This window comes from Salvia hispanica, chromosome 3 (assembly GCF_023119035.1).
Source record: "Salvia hispanica cultivar TCC Black 2014 chromosome 3, UniMelb_Shisp_WGS_1.0, whole genome shotgun sequence".
Classification (NCBI taxonomy): Eukaryota; Viridiplantae; Streptophyta; class Magnoliopsida; order Lamiales; family Lamiaceae; genus Salvia; species Salvia hispanica.
The window spans coordinates 30320768-30345959 of NC_062967.1; the positions used below are offsets into that span (position 1 = coordinate 30320768).

The 25192-nt window shown below is 34.3% G+C and overlaps 1 protein-coding gene and 1 pseudogene across 3 annotated transcripts; one reads left to right on the plus strand and one right to left on the minus strand.

Moving 5' to 3' along the window:
- Positions 1 to 10120: 10120 nt before the first annotated feature.
- On the minus strand, positions 10121 to 12469 carry LOC125215770 (annotated as a pseudogene).
- A 7266-nt stretch (positions 12470 to 19735) lies between these two features.
- LOC125216612 (mitochondrial carrier protein MTM1) lies at positions 19736 to 24297 on the plus strand. 3 transcript variants are annotated; one of them, XM_048118363.1, is made up of 11 exons: positions 19736 to 19958; positions 20237 to 20495; positions 20983 to 21081; positions 21537 to 21665; positions 21931 to 21990; positions 22114 to 22284; positions 22375 to 22477; positions 22841 to 22932; positions 23044 to 23193; positions 23308 to 23366; positions 23823 to 24297. In XM_048118363.1, the coding sequence occupies exons 2-11, from the start codon at positions 20250 to 20252 to the stop codon at positions 23953 to 23955; spliced, it is 1242 nt and encodes a 413-aa protein (XP_047974320.1). In that variant the 5' UTR covers positions 19736 to 19958; positions 20237 to 20249; the 3' UTR covers positions 23956 to 24297. The 3 variants fall into 3 exon arrangements, with proteins under 3 accessions (XP_047974320.1, XP_047974322.1, XP_047974321.1); XM_048118365.1 differs by having other exon boundaries at positions 20983 to 21072; XM_048118364.1 differs by having other exon boundaries at positions 19748 to 19958; positions 20240 to 20495.
- Positions 24298 to 25192: the final 895 nt, after the last annotated feature.

Sequence of the window (25192 nt, forward strand, 5' to 3'; positions counted from 1 at the left end):
AATGTAGTGTGAAATTGCACATAAAGAATAGAGGAACAAAAACTTTGACTACAAAAAATTGGTATGAGTCAATCATAGTCTATATCAAACAACAAGAGACTTAAGGCCCTATTAGGATACAAATTTTCTTGTTTATTTATACGGAGTATAATACTATCACATTTTATGTTGTGTGAATTGTTGTGGAAAAAAATATATATCACAACATAACATATGATATTATAACCTCAAAATTCTTAACTCATATTTTAAAATATATAGTCCACACCAAAATATACTTTTACATGCAACATTTTTTTCTTGTTATCAATCTCGTGCACGAATTTCATTCACTGAATCCGCTATTGATAAATCATTGATGTGGTTATATTATGGAGTAGTATTAATTGATATCTACTGTCTGTCCTATGCAGTAGATCCGTTTTATTTTGAGCACTCGTTTTAAAAAATGATACTAATAAATAGTTAAAATGGAGAAAAAATAAGTAAGAGAGGTAATAATATAGATATGAATCTTTTCTATATTATTCTCTCTTTTATTTTACTTTTTCTTTATTTTAATTATTTAGTATTATTTTTTTTAAAATAAGTGTTGAAAATAAAATACTTCTACTGCTATAGAAGGACGGAGAGAGTACAGTAATAATTTGATGATATGCCTACGTGGGCCTTTGATCATAGTATCCCAACGAAGATAGAAATAGTCTCAATTGACCGACATCTCTTGCTTGTATTGGATTCATATTGACACGTTTAATTCTTCATAGTATTTCTGTAGTAGCGTGCGGCGTTAACGCGCTTCTTGTAATGATGTAGAGCGCTTGCTTGTAACGACTATATGTTTCTTGATTATTGAGAATATAGGGAGTAAAATTTTAATACGAGTACAGTTTTTTTTTAATCCTTTAAAATTAATGTAAGGTGTCTTTTCGAGACATTCTATGTTTAAGAAGATGATTTCGGATTTCAATTATTGTTTTCCTATTTTTTTTCCCAAATTTTAAAATAAAATAGAATAGTTGTTGAGATGCATGCAATTACAACAGTAGTGATATATTATCCTCTTATATGTCATGAGAATAAAATTTAGTCGAACTTATATATGATAAGTAAATGGTACAATGTTATTATTTGTAACTCTTTATTGGACGTAAACCGAGTTTTTATTTCATTATTGGTAAAAACTAATCGAGAAAATATGTTGGAAAATAAAAGTAATGAATATCTTGTCCTTAATCGGGTAATTTGTTATATCTAATATCCAAACGTATAACTGATTCATTTCCCGATCATGTATCCTAACTCGCAAATGTGGGTATCGGGTTGGGGTCGGGTATACCGTATACCTAGAACTCGGTATATTTGTTTTGTCATCCTATAGGTTAGATACATGTGTGATTTATCCAAAAAATGTAATTCGTGTGAATAGTGCTATTGAACATAGTGTTTAAAACATCTCAAAAGACCAACATTAAAAATACTCGAATTTTGTATTTGTGGATGTATATAATAGCCACAAAAGTACAAATCATTTTTATTCAATACAACTCACGAACTCAATAAGTTAAGAAGAATGAAACAAGCATAAGATATGTATTTTGACCATGAAAAGACAACGTCTATGAAACAGGTGCTATAGCTACTAAACACAACATAACAATTAATTAATGTTAATTCAGTTTTTTTTTCACATAAGGGAATCTAGGGTTTGTTGATATCTATTTAATAAATTAATAAAACGTTTTTGGACTTGATGATCATTGACTCTTATTCCCCAACTTTTCTACCACAATTATAATTATATATGTATCGTTACATTATCAAAATATATGATTTTTAGATATTTTTTCACAATTAGCTTTATTTAATCATTAATTGAAATGGTTTTTGTCGAGCTTAGCTTGAACTACTTATGTTGTTTCATGTTTGTTTTATGATCTCACTTGGCTCGATGGAAATGGAGGCCAAACTCCAAGATTCATGTATGATTCTTTGCATTTTTAAGTCGTTAATTTATTTTTCCAATCGATGTAGAATATTTTCTTCTAATTAAACAATTAACCATGGGCGTGCTAGCTCCAATACTTCTAGATATATATGATTGATTTCCTTTGGGATACGTGGTAATTAGTGTGACAAAACAAAACAAAATATAATATACTACTAATAATCATTAATTCATAAGGCTCACGAGTTTATATATAGTTTTGGGACAAAAATCTACCAAATGGGCTGAAAATAGAATAACTACAACTTAATTCTAAATTGTCTAACTTTCATCCTGAAAATTTAAAATTAAAGCAAACAAACGAGCAAGCATCACATTTCACATTATCTACAAAGTTGACATCACAAAAGTATTAAAAATATTTAAAAATGAGTCTTTTTCTATAGCAACTTATAGTTAGAGAAGAATTATCCAATGTGTCTTTTTAAAAACTCCCGTTTTGGATTTCACATAAAGAAGAACAACAAAGACCCACAAATTTATTAAAGTTTATTATTGTGCTGGTTTCTTTTTTTTCTTTTTGCTTTTCTTTTTTCAAAAGTAAATTGTGTTCAACACTCATTTACATTTATAGAAACACAACCTAATATTCAATTTTTCACCATGCAGTCCTTTACAAAAATAGGAATTTGGATATATCACGTATTTAGTCACATTTAAATCATGCGTTACTCGGCCACGAATTGGGAATTGCAAAAGAATATCGACATCGTGTCTTGTTCTATAAGAGTAACATGATTCCTAATTTCTTAAATTCAATTTATTTGATTTTCTAACTAAGAAAGAATTCAAAGAAGATAATGAGAATCCTTAAAAGAATGAAAGCTTTGCAACTATTTTATCAAGAAGATTAAATATGGCTCATCATTTATATCTGCGGTGACTCGAATCTCGATCTATTGGTTGAAAAGAAAGCGTGATGTCAGATGTGCACATTCTTAAAATGCAAAAAATAACAAAAAAATAAAATAAAAATAGAAGAGACTTTAATCCTGAAATGACAAAATAAGACGTTATATTGCATACACAAATGGAATGAATATAATCTAAATTAATAGCTTATTAAAAAAAATTCTTAAATTTTCAAAAATTTTAGAACATACATTATACCGCATTATCTTCATACTTACATGTTCTTTTCAGAGTTTGTGAATTATATAGTACAGTATAATTTTGTGAAATTCAGATCAAATTATAAGAGGGCACTTTATCTTTTTAAATCTTTATGAATAATTTTTCTTTTATCTTCACCATATTAAAATGGATTATGAGTGGCTAAAATTATGTAACGTAGATTATTGTATCAGTAAATGCGAGTGATTAATTGGATTTGAGAACAGATTAAGGAAATCTATATAATTCAAAAGAATTAATTAATATATAGACATAGTAATTCAATTGTTTAACTAGAAATACATTGTCCACAACGTAATAAATTATTAAGAATTGATTAATGGGAATTATGGGATGTAATGCCATATACTCCATTAATCGTATAAAATAATGCATATTTTGGTGTGAGATTTTGTAAAGAGTCGGTGTGTTTGTGAGTGATGAAAAGAGCCTCACATTATTAGTTTTACGCTAATTAATGTAGACAATGGTGGATTATATTTGAATTTTTTACGTGTACAAGGACAAACGTAGAAAATTATTTTAGTATGAGCTAGCTAGATAATCTAAAATTCAAAGACAATAACTTGCCTATGTTTTATTGTGATAAAAGAGGTTTGTATCCAATAATTCACGCAAAATACCAAAAATTCAAGGATATTATACGAATAAAAGAATTAGCTTGGTAAGGGTGGATTGACCCGAACGTCCCGAACGTCCCGAACGTCAATTCGTGGGGACTGAAAACTCTATTAAATTCGGCATCAAATTATTAATAAGATAGAATGGTTAACCATTAATTGCTGAGATTTCTCTCTTTTATGTTTACTTTTTGAGTCATCAAGCATTAATAATTTGCATGTGGAATGCATTAGTAGAAATTGAGTATAAAATAAATTACTACTCCTACTAGCATTTTGTAGTAATGTAGTAAGCTTCGAAGTTCGAATTATATGTCAATAATTAGATGAAAAATAATTGGGCAGCTCAACCACCTTACTACCACTTACAATATCTAAAGTGGGATTCAACTTGGTACTTCTGAGTCTCGTCTCAACTACAATACAAGACTTAATTAAAGCTTTAGGTTTAAACATAAATCTTAAATTAGGCTTAATTTCAGGGTCATGTTGCCCACCACTAACGAGCACGGCACATTTGTCATATTTATATATAATTGAAAATAAATGAATTATATTGCTTTTGTCATTTAGATACGTTGTATTGCTCTTATTTTGGTCTAATATGAGGATACATCGATTTTAGGCATCGCTCTAAAGTTTTGATTGAATTCGCTTATCTAGTAAGTACTTCATATGCCGACTGACACAACATCGATCACATTTAAATTCTAGAAAATTATCGACTATATAACTCGGTTTAAGGCTTCAATTTTGTTCTAATGACATCATAGGTACCAATACGTTATCTTAGTTATTTTGTTTTGTTCTAATGTTTGATATGTAAGACAAATATAAATACATAAAGTGGAGTAGTATATTTGAATAAGTTAGATATATGATGAAAACAAAAAGCAGTTGCATGTGTAGGTTGATAAATTATTAATCGCACGAGATCTCCAGGTTTTCTTTTAGGTTTCCTTTCCTTAAAATATGCAGTTGTTTTCTCTTTTTTTTAGGTCAAACACACATTAATATTTGATGCTAAAAGCCAAATAATGATAGTCTAATAATCTTATTAATAAAACTTTTGGTGGACATCATGTCGATGGTTTAGTGGGATTTGGCTTAGGCCATGAAGACTAATATGACACCCCAAAAGCAATATAAAATAATAAACATTTGCAAATCAAATTCAACAACAAAAAATATTAGTCCTACTATGATTCACACATTTTTTTACATATCTATATTAATTATCAAATTAATGTAGTAGCAAAATCTTGTCTTGGCCCAACCCAATGCTAATTTATCTTATAACCAAATTTATCTACCGGCCCAACAATCTATATGTTTGTGGGGTCATCAGCCAAATTTAATTTTACTACTTGCATACAACTTTAAATTATGTCTGTAAATTATCAAACCGCAAAAAAAAAATTTTAATTTTTTTTATCTGAATTTTGCAATCAATCAAGATTGTTGCATCGACATAGCTTGACAACTCACTTATATAGCACCATCGAACATCAACGCAAACAACATCACATTATACTAAATTCGTTTCTCGTTTTATCCCTCTCGTCTCATTCTTTCTTAGAGCATCAGCAGCGCGGCTCGCCACCGGCTCGATCTCGTCCCGGCGAGACGGGTCGGCGGCGAGACCGCGTTGCAAAACGCATCTCGTCCCGACAAGACGGGACCTCCCATCGCGCGTCGCGCGCGGAAGGGGCCGGCCACGAGCTGTCTCGCCACGCGCCAATGCCACGTGGCGCGCGCTGGCGCTAAGCGTGACGCCCACTCGCCGGCCCGCGAGTGGGCGTCATAATTATGACGTCATAATTTGTTTTTTTTTAAAAAAAATTGAAATTTCAAATTTTTTTTCAAACGGTCGAATTTTTATAAAATTTTTTAAACTTTTTTTAATTTTCTTTTATTATTCTATAAATACTCCCTTTCTCTTCCATTCTCCATTATACACACAAAAACTACACTAATCTATTCTTCTCTCAAATATCTTGTCTTTTTTCTCTCCAATTTTTGAAAAAATGTCCGGCGATGGAAACTCCGGCGGCCGTAGCTCCGGCGGGTTCGACTTCAACTCGTTTGGCGATTGGGCGGGCATGTACAACGTTTTGGGTACTACCGATACCGGTTCGTCGCCGGGCACCCAAGGCTCGACAACTCCGTCGGCGTACCAAACACCACATTTTGATGTGGATGCATACTATCGTCCATCTCCCCCCCCCAAGGTACGGGCAATCGCCGGGATTATCCCAAATTCCGAAGAATTTTCCGGATGAACGCACTTTGGAATACCGGCCGATAGGTGGAGGCTCCGCCAGGATCGGCGTCAATGCCGAGGTCGCCGAGGAGGAAAAGGGCGACGACGAGGTTGTGGGGGACGGTGGCCGTCATCCATACAGCCAAAAGGAGACGTTGGCTCTGTACGACGCTTGGATCGTCGTCTCGTACGACCCTGTCGTCGGGAATCAACAAACCAGCTTGTGTTTCTGGAAAAAAGTCACCGAACTTTACAACGCACGAAGGCCGAAGAAGACCTTTTCCCGCAACATGAAGATCGTCCGCGGTCATTGGAACCGATGCGACAAAGATGTCAAAATATTTTGCGCGATATACAGGGTAGAAGAGGCGAATTACCAAAGCGGAGCCAGTGGTCTCGACATTCTGGGAGCGGCGTTGTGGGTCTTTAAAGACGACATCGGTAAAGATTTCAAGTATGTCGATGTTTGGTCGCAAGTCCACCACCTTGAAAGGTGGGTTGGCGGTGTCCAGTCGGGCTCGGGCTCGAAACGCAAGAAGCACACGGAGAAGGCAACACCTCACAAGAGGGCACGCCAACCGATGATGCAGGGGGCTTCCGGATCACGACGTCGGCCGCAAGGGACCAAGGCGGCGAAGGCGGCTAGAGCGAGGGGGAGAGGGAGGAGGGGCCGCGGCGAATCAAGCCAGGCGGGCTCGGGCTCCGGCACGGGCTCGAACACCCTAATGTCCATGTACCTGCTCGCCACGATGGCTGACACTTCAAAAATAAGTCATCCTCAGTTTGAAGCCCATATGGACGGAATTGAGCATATGAAAGCTCAACTTGGTATTCGGTCTCGATCTAACTTGGGTGCACCGCCACTGACTTCGGGGGATGATTTGCCGGTGGAGTAATTTTTAGAGTATTTTAATTATGTATTTTTAATTTTATTTAGGATTTTAATTATGTATTTTTTTTATTTTTTAAGCCTTTAAATTGTAATTTTTATTTTATTTAATGAAATGTGTTTTTATTAATTGAATTTGTTGAAATTAAAAATAAAAAATGAAATTGAATGAATAGTTAAGGATGTTGTGCTTAAAACGCACAACAGAACCCATGAAACGCAACAAAATCTTATAAACTCAATTCTTTATTTAAATTATTGTAGGCGGTGGGCCCATATACAGCCTTATTATAAACTCAATTCTTTATTTAAATTATTGTAGGCGGTGGACCCATATACAGCCTTATGTAAAATACATGTACACAGCAGTACAACACTTTACGCATATATACATTACGTTCCCCTTTTTCTAGTTACTATAATGAAAAATACGAGGAGTGTTATATTGCTAACTCAATGCTTAATTGCTAACTACAATTCAATAATAGCCATTAGATATTCAAATTAAAGGTCTAGATTATCAATCACGAAATGTCAATACGATCAACAAAAAACGTCAATAAGGATTAATTCTAATAAAAATCAATAGGGGTATTAATGTCAAGTTAGTTATAACTAACTTTTAAAAAAAATCCTAAAACATTAAATTCATATAACATATATCAAATTAAAGATAATTTTATAAGGATTCCAACGATATACTACATGCATATGTTCCGACGTCAAAATTTGAAAAAAAATTGAATTTTTTTTTTTAAATTTTCGTATTTTTGACGAACAGATTTATGTCAATACACCTTACATAATATGTCAATATTATGCTTGAAAAATGTCAATATGAAATTGTGTTGACATTATTATGTTTTCGTGTTGATGTATTTCATACACTGTATTGACATTATATTTCTAAACCCTAAATTTGATAATTGCTATTATCTTTTTAATATTAAAAAATGAAAAACGAAATTACACATGGCCAATTGTAAAATGTCAATATGAAATTGTGTTGACATTATTATGTTTTCGTGTTGATGTATTTCATACACTGTATTGACATTATATTTCTAAACCCTAAATTTGATAATTGCTATTATCTTTTTAATATTAAAAAATGAAAATCTTATGGTCTTAAATTAGTTGTAGTTAGCAATTAAGGGATGAGTTAGCAATTGATCACTCCCCTGAAAAATACTTCGTATAAATTTTATTTTTGCATATTTCTTTTATTAAATACTAAAATATTATGAAATCAAAATTATATAAATTTGCATATTAAAATACTTACAAATTGTAACTATGATGTAATAAATATCGTAAATTTCATTATAATAGGAGTATGAAATATTATCTTATTTCCTCCGTCTATGACTAATTGAGCCCGTTTAACTTGACACGGGCTTTAAAAATATAGTGAAAAGTGAATTGAAAAAATATTCTACCTCCGTCCCCCAAATAAACCCACCGCCTACAATATTTTAAATAAAGAATTGAATTTATAAGATTTTGTTGCGTTTCATGGGTTTTGCTGTGCGTTTTAACCACAACAGCCTCTGCTATGATTTTTAACACAGCAGAGGATCCATATGCAGCCTTATGTAAAATACGCGTACACAGCACTTCATACGTATACATATTACTTTCTCCTTTTCCTAGTAATAATGCAAAATACTCCGTAAATTTTATTTTGCATATTTCTTTTATTTAAATACTAAAATATTATGAAATTAAAATTATGTATATGCATATTAAAATACTTATAAATTGTAACTATGTTGTAATAAATATTTGTATTTTTATTTTATATATGAAATACTAAAAATATCATGAAATTAAATTATATATGTACATAGTAGTATATTAATATACTTGTAAATTGTAACCATGATGATAAATATTTGTATAATTCATTTTATAAATATTTTATTCTTTCATATTGATTCAAATAAAAATTTTAATTTTATTTGGAGATGTTCCTATTTGTTACTCCCTTCATCCACGATTAATTGACACCAATTTATTTTTTCGTACGTCCACAATTAATTAACATTCATACTTTTTACTATTCCCTCTATCTTGAAAGTTTGCCCCATTTTTCCATTTTCGTCCGTCCATAAAATTTGTCTCGTTTCACTTTTTACCATTTTTTGTAGTAGACCTCATATTCCACAAACTCATTTCTATTCACATTTTATTATAAAACTAATATACTATAAAAATAGGACTCAGATTCCATTAACGTTTTCAATTCACTTTTCATTACATTTTTTAAAACCCGTGCCAAATCAAAGTGAGACAATATTTGGGGGATGGAGATAGAATATTTTTTCAACTCACTTTTCACTATATTTGTTAAAGCCCGTGTCAAGTTAAACGGGCTCAATTAATCATAGACGGAGGAAATAAGATAATATTTCATACTCCTATTATAATGAAATTTACTATATTTATTACATCATAGTTACAATTTGTAAGTATTTTAATATGCAAATTTATATAATTTTGATTTCATAATATTTTAGTATTTAATAAAAGAAATATGCAAAAATAAAATTAAATGGAGTATTTTTCATTATAGTAACTAGAAAAAGGGGAACGTAATGTATATACGCATAAAGTGTTGTACTGCTGTGTACATGTATTTTACATAAGGCTGTACATGGGCCCACCGCCTACAATAATTTAAATAAAGAATTGAGTTTATAAGATTTTGTTGCGTTTCATGGGTTCTGCTGTGCGTTTTAACCACAACAACGTCTGCTGTGATTTTTAACACAGCAGAGGTCCATCTCCCTTAATTAAGAGATGAGCTGAAAAATACAGTGGGGCCCATAAATAGTTAAAGGATAAGATGGTTAAGGAATGAATAAGAGATAGCGGTGTGGATGACCTTATATAAACTCTAATTCAAGAAGTGAAATTATTTAATTTATATTTTGCAATCAATCAAGATTGTAGCATCGACATAGCTTGACAACTCACTTATATAGCACCATCGAACATCAATGTAAACAACATCACGTTATACTAAATTTGTTTCTCGTTTTATCCCACTCGTCTCATTCTTTCTTATATAAACTCTAATTCAAGAAGTCAAATTATTTAATTTATATAATAGGACATCGTTTTACTATCTACAAGCCACCATTTCAGACACAACAGCATATTACTATCCCTGATATCTCCACCATACAAAATTAAAATGCCTCTTTCTGCACAAGATGTGATAATATGAAGATGAAAGTGCAACACCCTTTGTTTTGAGCTAAGGCTAACGGATCTCACTCATATTACCTAACCTACCAAAATGTGAGGAGATGAACAGCATTATGGATCTCCTCTTTTTCATCAAAGCACTAAACACTTCATTATTATCAGAAATCAAAGGCTGCCCAGGCCCGAGTAATCTCCAAAATCTCAGCCCCTAGCCAATGTGACGTCTAACTGTGTTAAACCATCACCACGCGAGTGAGGAAACTTTCTTTCTGTGGGAGGATCTTGCATCTTGTGGCTGATTTGATTTAGATGCAAAAATGCAAGCATGCTTATAGCAAGCAAAGCAGCATTCCCCACTATCCCTACCGTTTGATCCAGTTTGAGGGACTTCGCAACAAAAGCATAGCTCGAGAGAAGGAATTCGACAACTGCATTTGACCTTTTCCCTTTCTCTGGCACAAACTTTTCATTGGAAGGGTATAGATGTTCGGATGCAACAAAGGGGCTAGCATCACACGCATAGCCTACCAACGCTTGTGCTTCTTCAATGACTTTGTGCTTCTTACCTTGATGGTCAGCCAGCCTCATTGCAAGGATGATACGGCTTTTTTCAAGACGAGCTATTGCTGCATCTCTCTCTGCCTTCTGTTGAGATTGTACGGTCTGTAAAATGACGTTAGATGGGCTTGTTTAGCATTCCTTTTCCATAAACAACGTACTTTCATGCAATATTTTCTGAGATAGTGCAATTTACAAATGTAAAATCAAATGCAAACCGTACAAAATTCTTAGGATCACGCAAAAGAGCTATCTATATCGAGCAAGAGAAAACAGCGATCCATAATCCTCAAGCCTCGAACAGGCTCACTAAGGCAAGCGGATCAAACCACTTTCTAAATCCTAGAAAATCCTCTGTAAGCTAATTTCAAACATAAACGCCAAATGTTTCAACTTATAAAACTGGTGCCTTCAGCTACAGAAAAGCAATCTCAACGCAAGAAACAATTAAAGAACAAATATAACAGTGAAATTCTTTTATAAAGAAACAATTGAACAAATTAATTTTTCCAATGCAAGAACAAACTTCATGCAATAAATGTACTATCAAATGCAAAACCATACAAAATTTTTAGAATCGTGCAAAAGAGCTATCTATATCGAGCACGGGAAAACAGCGATCCTTTACCCTCGCAGCCTCGAACATGCTCACTAAGGAATGCAGATCAAACCACTTTCTAAAGCCTAAAAATTCACAGAGCTAATTTCATGCATAAACACCATATGTTTTACCCCATAGAACTAATTTCTTCAGCTACAGAAAAACTGTCTCAAAAATTCTCAGTGAAAACTTCAAATTACTTCAATTAGAAATCGAACTCAGTGATTTCTTCAGATACAGCAATGCAGTCTCTCAGCATCCATCTTAGTACACAAACACTCCAATTCACTTCAATTAGAAATCGAACTCAATGATTTAAACATGATGAATATTTCAAAAACAAACAATGAAATGCAACAAAATCTCAGTTCAAAATTGTCTCACCGCAGCATTGCCAGAAACCTACAGAGACATTCATGGTGGAAGATGTAAACGACATCCAAACTCCAGTCAGAAAAGAACATAATCCGAATTTAGCACAACCGGAATTCGAGATACATAGCATTAGCAAAGCATTCAAATTGGGGCTCCTATTGCACAATACTGATCATCAAACAGAGCCATTTAACAACAAATCCACCCCAAATTCTGCACTAAATTTCAAAACATTCAACAGATATTCGAGATAAGTGACAATGCATTCAAAATTGGTGCTCCTACGGCACAATTAACCCTAGCGATAACCAAACAGAACCATTTAACAGCAAATCCACTCCAAATTCTGCACTAAATTTCAATTCATTCAGTGTGTGAGCATTAAAAATACAGCTGAATAAATTCAAATTGACAATCTCAGCGCTCACCTGGAAGAACTCGAGCTGGTCTTCGAGATTCTCTAACGCCGTCCGAATAGATTACAAGCTCTTCGCCTCCAGAACCGCCGCGTCATCGTCGTCGGCTCGGAACTCCTTGACGAATACAAAGCCCGGTCCGGTTGTGTCATCCGGATAGCCATCGCGCGATTTCTTCTTCCGGTTGGAGGAAAACTGATCGGAGCTCCGGTTGTTTGTAGAATTGAGGAAGTGAGCTTGGGAGATGAAGTGGATGGCGTCGCTGAGCTTGTCGTGCAAATCCAATATTTTCTCGAGCACGGCTTCGATCTCGTCCACCTCCATTTCCCATTTCATTTGGGGGAGTGAAGAAATAAGAATGATGAATTGGTAGAGGAAGATATCCGCGGCAAAAAGGAGGAGATGCGGTTTAGCTAATTATTTGTCTAATTAAATCTAGAGCTGCCATGGGGTTTATAATTCGGATGGTTAACTATTGAATTGTAAGAGCATCCGCAATGGTCGGCTAGCGACCGGCTAGCCGATTCGTCGCGCTGGCCCCGATCGGCTAGCCGAACCATTGCAGTCGGCCATTGCCAAAATCTGCGAGCGGATCGGCGTGGGCTCGCCGATCGCTCGCTCGCTGGCCAAAGCGCTAGCCGATCGGCTAGCCGCCATTGTGGAGGCCCGATCGGCCAGCTGATTTTCGATTTTTTTTTTTTTTTAAAATCATATATAAACGCGATTTTCGTTTCATTTTCATTTGCACCACTTGTTTTAACGAGTTTTCTCTCTCTCTAACTTTCTGTTCAAGAGCATCATCGAGCGATGGATCACGCGGGTGGTAGCGGTAGCGGTAGTGGTGGGGATCCTGAGGAGTACGAACGGAGGATGAACGAGGCTATGGAGGCCTACATGAACCGCGGGATGGAGCGGTACATGCGTATGGTGGAACAGCAGGCGATACCTCGCCCTCCACGAGTTGTCCACCACCCGAGCGGTGATTGATCGGGATCACGTAGGCTGCGCATCGCTCCCGGGCTGTCACGAGGACTACTGCGAGTACCGTGGTTTCCGCCAACATGTTCGCGGCGTTTCGGAATGCGGGAGTTTATTTATGCGCATCGTTAGGGCATTGGAGCGTCGATATATGTGTTTCCGCTTCGGGCACGTGCGGTTTGCGGGTTCGAGCCACACCCACATCCAAAAAGTGCACTGTAAGCCGTCGGGCGGTTGGCTACGGAGGCGTCGCCGGGAGACATGTGGGATGAGTACCTCCACATCGGTGAGTCGTCGTTACCACGAAATGTCTGAAGGAGTTACGTGTGAGGGCGTGATCGGCATTTCGGTGAGCGGTACCTTGAAGCCCTACTCCCGAAGATTGTCGGGAATTTGATGCGGATGCACGGGGAGAAGCATGGGTTCCCGGGATGTTAAGCAGCATAGGACCTGTATGCATTGGGAGTGGAAGAACTGTCCGACTGCCTGGAAGGGGGCCTACACGACCGGCTACAAGTCAAAGAACCCCACGATAATCCTCGAGGCCGTGGGCGATTACTGTGTGGATCGGCATGCGTATTTTGGGGTAGGCGGGTCGAGTAACGGACCTCAAGCGTCCTGGGAACTCGTCTCCCCTCTTCAACGAGAAGTGCCGGGCGTCGGTCCGGCCGTCTCATTCGTGGCCAACGGCAACCGGCATGATATGGGCTACTACTTGGCGGATGGGATATACCCTCGGTGGCCGGTCTTTGTGAAGACGATCCGACAAACAAGCGATGAAAAGAAGGCCTACTTTGCGCAACGACGGGAGTCGGCGCGCAAGGGCGTGGAGCGCGTATTTGGTGTGCTCCAGTCTCGATGGGCGGCAATCAAGGGCCCAAGCGCGTTTGTGGGATGTCGGATGCGTTTCCGAGATAATGTACGCTTTGCATTATCTGCACAACATGATCGTCGAAGACGAAGGCGTACAAGCTGGACTAGTTGGGTCGGTGACAATGAAGCCGGTCCAAGCCACGGGACGGCCACCCCTAGTGTACGACGTGGGGTACCCCTCGATGAAGCCGGCCGACTCAAGGAATTTGCCGGCTATGCGCCAGTGGATGCTCATATTCGACTCCGAAAGGATATAATTGAAGAGTTGTGGGCACGGAGAGACTGCACTGACGATAGTTTTTTTCTTTATTATGCATGTACTTTTTTTTTTTATCTATGTAACTTTTTAAAATGCAATTAATGAATTTTCCCGTACACGTGTCTAAATTTAATTCCGTATTTTAATCGTAATTTTAATTCCGTAAATGTAGTATATTTTGAATTGTTTTTATTACGGCTGGCCTATGGCTGGCCTAAATCTGACGTGGCATGTGGTTTTTTTAGTGTTGCTGACGTGGCAGAGGAGAGAATGGCTGGCCTATGCACCATTGCGGATGCTCTAATAGGCGTCTACGATTCTGAATTGAAAACATGATATTTAAATGGAACCGAAATCATCACCTTAGGACAAGTGGCGGATCGGGGGGGGGAAAGAGGGACGGTACTAATTTCTTCTTATCCGGGCGTAAAATTACCATATCCGCTCCCTCCGTTTGCCCCAAGGTCGTCCCGGGAATCGAAAAAAATTGTCATTTTCGTCCTAAACCAACCTACTAATATATATTTCGCCCCATCCGTTTATCAATCCTGGATCCGCCACTGCTTTAGGAACTGTGGGCCGGTTCAGGTTCCAATATTTGGAACCACCGTTTCCGGACGGTTCCAAACTGGAACCGCGGCAAAACGTGAAACCGAGTTGGAACCATAAAAAACCGTCGTAAATTGGCGGCTTGGAACCGTGAAATAACGTAAAAAAATCGTCGAATAATCGCCGATTTGAAACTAAATTCAATGGTTTGGAACCATAATCGTAACCGTAAAACACCCTCGCGATTTGATTCCGATTTTGCAATTTCCAAACCGAAACCGACAATTCCGATTTCAGAATCGTGAGCATATCTAATTATATCTAGAACTAGAAGTGCGTTTTCACTTTTGAATAACAATGAATTGGTGGAATATACGTAATGCATTGGAGGATGGGGATTGCTCCCTATTTTTTAAATTTATTGTAAAATTCCCATTCAACATTGCTATCAAATGCAATACTATATTTGATTTGAATAAAAATATAAGTGCAATCCCATAGTTCATTGTTTGAAGTTCATGATAGAAGGCCCAAGCTCAATTGCTATATTAGTCATTAGTGATCTCATTGTTATTTTTATCAGTTTGTAACCGCCAACTTCATCATATATGGTATTTATGATTAATTTATGGGTAAAGATAAATTAACAAAAATTGTATAAACAAAATGCCCTTCAATTTTGAACCGGTTTTTATGTAAACCGGTTTTCTTATCAACTATTATTTCATTACTACATTATCCTTTTTATTATATATGTAAAGTCATATCACTCTCTACTTACATTGATTGCGTAATGTATAATTAAATTCTTGTCAAATTACATTGATTGGATATAGTACAATTAAATTCTGGCGCAATACAAACCATTCCATTATTTTGGGGAAATTTCAAATCGAGCTAATCTAATTTTCAAATTTCAAATTGTGTTTTATGCATGTCATAAACAAATCAGTTTAATAATGTATTTAGAAGTGCGATAAACATAAAAAAATATAAGATTATTTTTTTAGATTCACAAAATGAGATAGTACGCGAAGGTTCACAAAAACGAGATGATATAAGAAGGTATTTGTTTGGATGATAACATTAAGAAATTAAGAAATTGAAAGTGAATAACTATTATTATTATTATTATTATTATTATTATTAATTAGATCTAAATAACTATTATTATTATTATTATTATTTCATTGGATGATAAACTGAAGATAATAATTATAGGAATATAGTCGTTTTTATAACTTAGAATTTCAAGAATGATTAAATAAAAAAATTAATTAGATGTAAATGACTATTATTATTCCATTGGATGATAACGTTAGAAATTAAGTTTATACAGTTGTTTTTATAACTTAGAATTATAAGAATTATTTAGCAATGAAAAACAATTGGATGTGAATGACTTCTAATATTCAATTGGATGATAACGTTTGGAAATTAAGTATATGCACATGCAGTTGTTTTTATAACATGGAATCTTAAAGATGAATTAATAAAAAATAATTGGATTAGAATGAATACTATTATTGCATATTTCGTTGGATGATAGCACTATATATATGCATATAGTCGTTTTTATGAAATTTTAATAATTATTTAGCAACAAAAAGTTAATTAGATGTGAATAGGGCTGTCAAATCGTGCGGGTTGGGTCGTTATCGTGTTACCCAAAAAAGTCAACCCTCTGTTAATTATTGTTCGTTAGTTTTACACGACACGATAACGACTAAAACATGATGTTATTATACGATTTAACATGATATTACACGATAAAATAAAAAATTATAAAATAAATAATTATTTTCTTAATCAAAATAATAAAATTAAAGTATAGTAATAATAACTCTAACTAATAAAATTAACTAATTAATAAAATAATTTTTGATAAAATCTAAGCCTAATATTTTCTTAAAATTCATACAAAAATTAACTAATATATTTTTTAATTAATAAAATTAAAGTATAGAATATTTTAATTAATTAAAATATAAGTATAATATTTTTTAATTAATTAAAATTAATGTATAATATTTTTCAATCAACAAAAATAACTAAAATTAAAGTTTAAGAATTTTTAATTTATAAAAAGTAATTATTTTTTTCTTAACGTATAACACTAACCCGGCCCAAACCCGACCCGACCCCACCCGGCCCCACCCCAACCCGTTATCTTCGGGTTCTTATTGGGTCGACCCTATAAGAACCCAAATCTTCAACGTGCGTGTTCATGTCGTGTTAACTTCGTGCGGATCCGTGTCGTATAAAAAATTGCCAACCTTAGATGTGAATGACTATTATTACTATTTCATTGGATTATAACATTAAAAAGTTAATTTTATATGCCTGTACTCAATTTTTTATAATTGGAATATTAATTATTTAGTAATAAAAATTTAATTGTATGTGAGTAACTATTATAATTATTTCATTGGATAATAGCATTAAGAAATTTAATTACATATGCATCTAGTCGTTTTATAACTTCATATTGTAAGAATTATTTATTACTAAAAGATAATTGGATTGAATACTACTACTAATATTTCATTAGATGATAACATTTAGAAATTAAATATATACACATGCACTCGTTTTTATAACTTAAAATTTTATGAATTATTTACTAATAAAAACTAATTGGAAACATTTTTATAACTTAGAATTACAAAGATGAATTTACGTAATAAAATAATTGGAATGTTTACTTCATTGGATGACACTAAGAAATTATTTATACATCCATGCATTTTTGACTTTTTGTAACTTAGAATTTTCAAAATTATTTTGTAATATAACTTTAATTGCACGACTACTAATATTCCATTCGATGATAACGTTTAGAAATTAAGTGTATGCACATGCAGTCATTTTTATAACTTAGAATTTCAAAGATGAATTAATAATAAAATACTTGGATCGTTAGATGATAACACTAAATAATTAATTGTATGCATTAGTCATTATTACAACTAAGAATTATAATAATTATTTAGTAATAAAAAATAAAATTTAATGTGGATGGCTATTATTATTCCATTGGATAACGAAGAAATTAATATGCAGTCGTTTTTATAGTTTAGAATTTTAAAGATGATTTAATAATAAAATAATTGAATACGAATGACTATATTTATTTCATATTTTCATTTGACGAAATTAATTATACACATTTATTCATTTTATTACTTATATACACATTTAGTCGTTTTATTACTTATATATATATAGTCAAGTTCATTATTCGAAAATTAATTACTATAAAATATTGTGTAGTCTAATATTGTGAAATCAAATATGGTAAAATATTATAAAATCAATTATTAATTCATTCCTATTCATCCTCAGGAAATTATGCAATAAAAAATCATAGACTTCATTACTATTCCAAAAATTGGTACGTATTTATAATCAAATTGTATTTGGAAAAAAAAAAGTTGTATAGAAGGTAACTTTGATTCATTTTTCTTAATTTAAAACTTATCTTTTATATTTTAATTAAATATTGTAATTTTATTATAAAATTTGTTTCAGTTATTCCTGTTCATCATCTGAAATGGCAAAATATATGACATCATATATTTTGTACAATATATCCATTAATTGTAATTAAATTTTAATTTTCAAAAATCGCATTTAGAGATATATATAAAGGCCATAAATCATGTCTATAGTTAAGTAATCTATAATTTATTAATTAATATCAATTGTCGAGTTACACACAACAATTAAAAAAAATTAATATTTATTTTTCATTGGACAACCAGAGATGAGTTTTGACCGAAAAAGCTCGAGCCAAGACATTTGGGACACCGTAGACAAATGAAATATCATCATTCCTGGAAGAAGAAATTATGCAAACATATAAATGGATGTTACGTTAATCTAAACAATTGATTTCAAAGATATAATAAATCTATTTCCTAAATGTCTATATATTGATTATAGAAAATTTATTATTTCCTTAATAATCATAGAAGGGTAACTATGTAATACATCAAATTAGTAAATAACTATAAATTTATTTTAAATGTTAAATACCTAAAATGTCCAATTTCTCTTTTAAGTAGTACAGTACTACTAATAAAGAGTAGTATAAGGAAGTGAGTTGTAACAGAGGATACAATTGACAAAGCTCTAAAACACTTACTATCATCACTTAACAAATTTTAAGAGCATTGTCTATTATAATAATATAATCACATAAATATCATTAATTAGATAAAGATAAATATTAGTACATCAAATTGATATTGCAATAGGCACCATGTATTTAGATTGCACATCTACATAACACCCCTGAATCTAAATGTAATTAAGTTAAATTATAAATTACTAATTTTTTATTAGTTATACTATTATTCTATAACAATAACAAAGAAATAATACGAAGAATTATGACCATTTTTCACATAATTTTGTATAACATATTCCATTTTTTTTCTTAAATTTGTAGAAACTTAATTTAAAATTTTAATTTTACCTAAATGATCACAAAATATGTACTAATTGAGTAATACTCCATTTATAAATCAATTCAACATATTAATATCTAAATATGTAATAATAGAGTAATACTCCATTTATAAATCAATTTTCAACATATTAATATCTAAATATGTAATAATTGAGTAATACTCCATTTATTATATATATGTATGTTTATCATTACTGTAATTTTAATTACCTTATCTCCAACTTAATAAAATTTATTTCGTTGTATAGGAAATTAGGATTCCATCCCACCCACAAATAAAGGGTGGATGGCGAAATTCTCGAGCCTTTCCTACTACACAGAAAATTATCTCCCACATATTAATGACTTAGATTTCATTTTTCGACTATTTTGTTAATTAATAACTCGTCAAATAAAATAAAAATAGAAATAGAAAGGCGCGAAGATTCCCAAATGTGAACGGCGCCGTGATAGAAGCCGCGCCACGTCATCAACCATGTCTCTCCCAGTGAAAGCCACACCCTCAATATCGAGAGGCTTCTAAATTCTCATTCGCCCTTTCTCTCTCTCTCTCTCTCTCTCTCTCTCTCTCTCACAGCGGTGTGGGGCTCGCTGCTGCGCCCAATCTCTCTCCAAACAACTCGGAACCAATCCACGCCAATTCCTTGCTGCGCAAGAAAAATCAAAGAGGAGGAAGAACTTTTGGTGAAGAATCCAATACGGAAATTCACGTAATACCGTCGAATTCAAGCCCATCCAAATCGCAAAGGTCTATATACTCCTTTTCTAATGTGTTTCGATTGTTATGAATTGTTTCATGGAAGGATGTTTTGCTCTGTCAGAATTGACTCCCAATTTTATGTTTATCATTGTTATTACTGGTCTTAGAATTTAGGGCTTCAATGCGAATGAAAATTGATCTGTTATGCCCGCACATTCTCTTTGATTTACGTTTTGTTATTGTTCCATTCGAATCATCAAGGTTTTTAGGGTTTAGTTAGTTCCCCTTTTTTCTAGAACTAAATGGCCATGCGTGTTTTATCGCAGTAGAGAGGAGAGGATGACAAAAGAGCTGGAGCCATGGACGGCTGAGCAGTCCTCAAGGATTCCTGAATTTAACAAGGACGTGTCGCTGATGTCAGGAGGAATGGTCATAATTGATAGAGTTGAGGCATCCAAAAACACCCCGAGCAGCAATGGGGATGTGTCTGCGGGTAGAAACTTGGGGTTTTCGGAGCGCGCTTTCTCCGCGGCTGGTGCAGCATTTCTGTCCGCCATTCTGGTCAACCCACTTGATGTGGCTAAGGTGAATTTGATATGTTTAGTGTTTTTTTTTTGCTATTGATCTGTTTAGTCAAGGTCAATTTCTTAGACACAATACCTGAGTTTTATGTTGTGATCATGTGACTTAGTTTATTATATGTTGTTGCTAGACTTGTAGTTGTGGTCTTCATTGAATTGATTTGTTGCCATGGATTTTGCCTGGGTTGGTTTCATAACATGTAGAAAGGGGGGGTGGCTTGGCTATCCTACCTAGCCAAGTCAGAAAAAAACAAAAAAACAAACGATTAGATAGTTAATGGAACTAGTTGAACTGTCTAATAGACTTTTTGAATACAACCCGATCCCTCTCCTGCAAAAAAAGGAAATTGTTTGGCTTTTGAAATTTGGTTTCAGTTATGTATTTTCCTAGTTGTAAAGGGAGCTGTGTTTGTATGTATATTATACTGTATTACTACTATTTACTTATTCCTTTCCATCTGATTATTTTTCCATTTTGTATATTCTATCAGACAAGATTGCAGGCACAAGCTGCTGGAGTCGCCTATTCCCATCCATTAAGTAATCTTACCACTCGCATGACGTATTTTGGCCCACATACGGTATGTAAGGTGTCTTCTTTTATCATTTTCAATTCATTTGATTTGCCTGCTAATATAGGTAGTAATTTTTCATCTGAATCAGCCACCTGGAGTAGAGAGCCTCAGGTTGTACGATTAGTGGATTTCTTTAGCAATAGTTTTATGTGTTGCAAGACTTAAAAAACAGAAGGACTACGACTGTGATGTAGCACCCATTTTAATCACAGATTCACTGCAAGTCAGCAACCTTTAGTTTATGTTGCTCAAGTAGAGTTGTAATCGTGAACCTATAGTTATGTTTGCTGACTGTTGTATAGGAATGTATATTCTAGAGTGGCTTAAGATTTAGTGATTTATATGCAGCATTATTGTAAAATTTATGGTTGCTATGTCTTAACTTTAGTGTTGAATATAGTAACAGGTCTAAACTTTTTGCCTCATCTCCAGTGATTAAACTTTGACTTTCCTATGCAATTTGTTGTTAGATGTTTGCTGATCTGAGGTGCTCTCCATCGTGCGCACGAGCTGGTGTTCACGGGACAGTATCAATTTGTCCACCTGATTGTTTCCATTATAAGGGGACAGTGGATGTTTTCTACAAAATTGTTAGGCAGGTTAGTTGTTGACAGTTAAAAATAAGAGATACCGACATACATTTCCTATACATAGCTCATCTTATGTGTGCTGAGTCTTTCTCTGAAATTGATTATATAAAAGTTTGGAGACGAACAGATTGTGTCATTGGCTTTCCTATTAATTATAGACTATTGGGCATCCGATACATTTGCATGAGCATGCATGCTTACTCACGTTGAAGTTAAAACTCACGAATGATATTGATAACTGAGGCTTGATCATTTGTTTTCATATCCTATGCAGGAAGGATTATCTGCACTTTGGAGAGGAACTAATGCTGGCTTAGCACTTGCTATTCCAACTGTAAGTTTTGACTAATCACTGCTAACATATGTGACATCTGCTTACCAAGTTATCGATGTGGTTTTTCGGAATCAAACTCTTCTATGTACAGCTTGAACAATGGTTTGTATATGTCTCAAACAGGTTGGTATTTACTTGCCATGCTATGATATTTTTCACAACAAGTTAGAGGAGTTTACAGCACAAAAAGCTCCTGGGTTAACTCCTTATGCACCTTTAGTTGCTGGTGCTCTGGCACGCTCCCTAGCTTGTGCTAGTTGCTATCCTATTGAGCTTGCAAGAACACGAATGCAGGTGATTTACTTTAGGTGCATCTTTATTAGTTTTCTGTTTGCAGTTTTGTATCCGTGTTTTTAACTATCTTAATAATCTCTTGATGATCAGGCATTTAAGCATCTCCATGTTGACCAAAGACCTCCAGGTGTATTTAAGACATTAGTTGATCTCATCTCCCAGGTCAAAAGTACAAGCAGCTTCAATAACAGTTGTAAGTCGATGTTTTTATTCTACCGGTCATGAAATTTATCCTTCCATGAAACCTGAAAGGTTAATCTGTGCTAACATTAAGGCCTTCTGTGTAGATCAAAGTTTTTTTGGGTACTTTCAAGGCCTTCTAGTGTAGTGCTAAATATACAACCTTGCGTATGTCATATTTTTTTACTTTTTTTTTTAATCTATGATAACTCTAATCTATGTTGGTAATTGGATATATAATTCTTTCCATGTTTTGTAAGGTGGGAAGCTCAAAAATTTTGTGCTATTGTTGTTCAACTCAAAAAGGGAATCTCTCTTATGCACTTGTCAGCCATTATCTCACATTTTTGTTCGATGGTGACTTTTTTCTGGTCAGTGCAAAACTACCGTTTCTTGTGGACTGGCATGGGTGCTCAGCTTGCTCGTGATGTGCCTTTCTCCGCAATCTGCTGGTCAACCCTCGAGCCAGTAAGTTTCATCATCCGTGCTCTCTAAGGATAGAATCATACTACTTATGCAATGAAATCCTAACCCTTATGGGCCTGTAATGAGCTTTTACCAAACAATAACGTATTATAGGTGAGAAGGCGGCTTCTAGGTGTAATTGGAGATGAAGCAAGTGCTGTCAGCATCTTTGCGTCAAACTTTTCTGCTGGTTTTGTTGCTGGGACCCTTGCTGCTGCTGCTACATGTCCACTTGATGTTGCAAAGACCCGTAGGCAAATTGAGGTATTCATATAAATCAAATGCAATGCTATAGAAAGCTGTGTTAGATTACACCGGTGAATATGTTCATTGTTTCAAGTAGTAGTTGTTTAGCTTGTTTGTTTTCTCATTTTGCAGCAAGATCCAACCAGGGCACTGAGAATGACGACAAGGCACACTCTCGTAGAAATTTGGAGGTATTAAGCCCACCTATAATTTTAGCTATAAACCATTGAAAACATGTGGGATGCTTATATCTATTAGATTTATCATTTTGTTTAGTTTAGAAATGACTTGTCATTTAGACACAAAAGCATTAGTTCATAGTTCCTGGCTTTTCTCTTAGCATAGAGCCCGTATCCTGATTTTTGAACCTTTTATCTCCATATATGACATATCCTTAAACTTAGAAGATGAGAAGTCCAACACCATGGTATGCTCCCAATCGAACCCGCATACCCATCTGAGTTACATGCCTACTGTTGTTGAGATCTCTACTCCTTTAGACTGCAAGCAACCGAGAGGTTTCAGTTCTGAAAATCTCATATATGCGCAACTTAATCCATCTATTGCATGCCTGTTGACACTTTTTAGTCTTAATGTTATTACATTTTTCAATGGGAAGAGATTTAATGTACTTGTAATATTCACAGGGATGGAAGGATGAAGGGCTTGTTCGCTGGTGTTGGACCCCGTGTTGGCCGTGCTGGTCCTTCTGTTGGGATTGTGGTTTCCTTTTATGAAGTCGTAAAGTACATGCTAAACCGTCAATATGCTACATCTTGACCAAATAGAGGCATTTCCTTGTTTTTTTGCGCTGCTGACTACAGCTGACTATGGTTCCCGAGGTTGCACCAAGGCACACGGTGACACGATAAACATGCATAGATTGCACAGTTTTGAGGGCTACATTTTAGAAACTTAACACCCAAGTGGAAATAATTTCCATCTGAAAAATTTTCCATGTCAATAAGTTTTCTTCTCATTTAGTTTTTTTCTTGATTCAAGTGTTTTAGCTGGAATTTTGTCACTTGAGCCCACTATTGAGAAGAGATTTTGTAGGGAATTTCCCAGTTTTTGCTGTGTAGATGTCAGCTCTATAATGAAGCTCTTAAATAGTTTTGGCTTTGCGGCATGCTTTTTCTTTCCAAATATTCGATTTTTACAAATACGAATTGTCACAAATTTTCGTTTAAGTTCTGGTTTGTCCAACTTTGAAAATTAGTTAACAAAACTATGAAATTTTGATTGTTCTTAATTATTCAACGATAGGAGATTTTTTGTCACCTACGTGTAATATATTGTTTATAGTATTCTTTTAATCAAGTGATGTTTTTTATGGATCAATAGAATTGTTTAACTTATCGGTTTGTGATGCTCACTTCTGAGACATCACGAATTTGTGATGTCAGGGAAGCGATAATGAAGCCATAGACAATAAGCTGTGGGAGAGATATAGAAAGATAATTACAGAGGAATAAGCTGTGAGAGAGGCATAGATAGAGAGCTACGTAGACGATAGCCAGTTCTAATTTGCAAAGAAAATGTGACTCAAACGGTGAATAATGCTATATACTCCCCCGTCTCTAAAAAAACAGATATTTGAAATAACATGGGTTTTAATACTCCCTCTGTCCCAGACGTTGTATTGCAAAAATAATAGTAATAAATAGTTAGAATTGTTAGAAAATAAAGTAAGTAAGAGAATAATGTATATACGACTCTATCATTTTCGCAAAACAATGGCCAAAAAGAAACGCTTCACTTGTGTAGTGAGACGGAGGGAGTTTGGTGAAGTAAAGATAGAAAGATACAGTGATGAGAGTATTATCAGTGGAGAATGGGACCCACAGAAAGAAATATTTCCTTAAATAACATTGGTCTATTTTTAAGGTCGGAGGGAGAATAAAAAAGATATTAACATCTAATAAAAACCTTTAAAAAAATTATTTTTTTCATAAACTTTAAACTTGACATATAATGTAATGATTGTTGAATTTTTTCCTCTAGCGATAAAATTTGA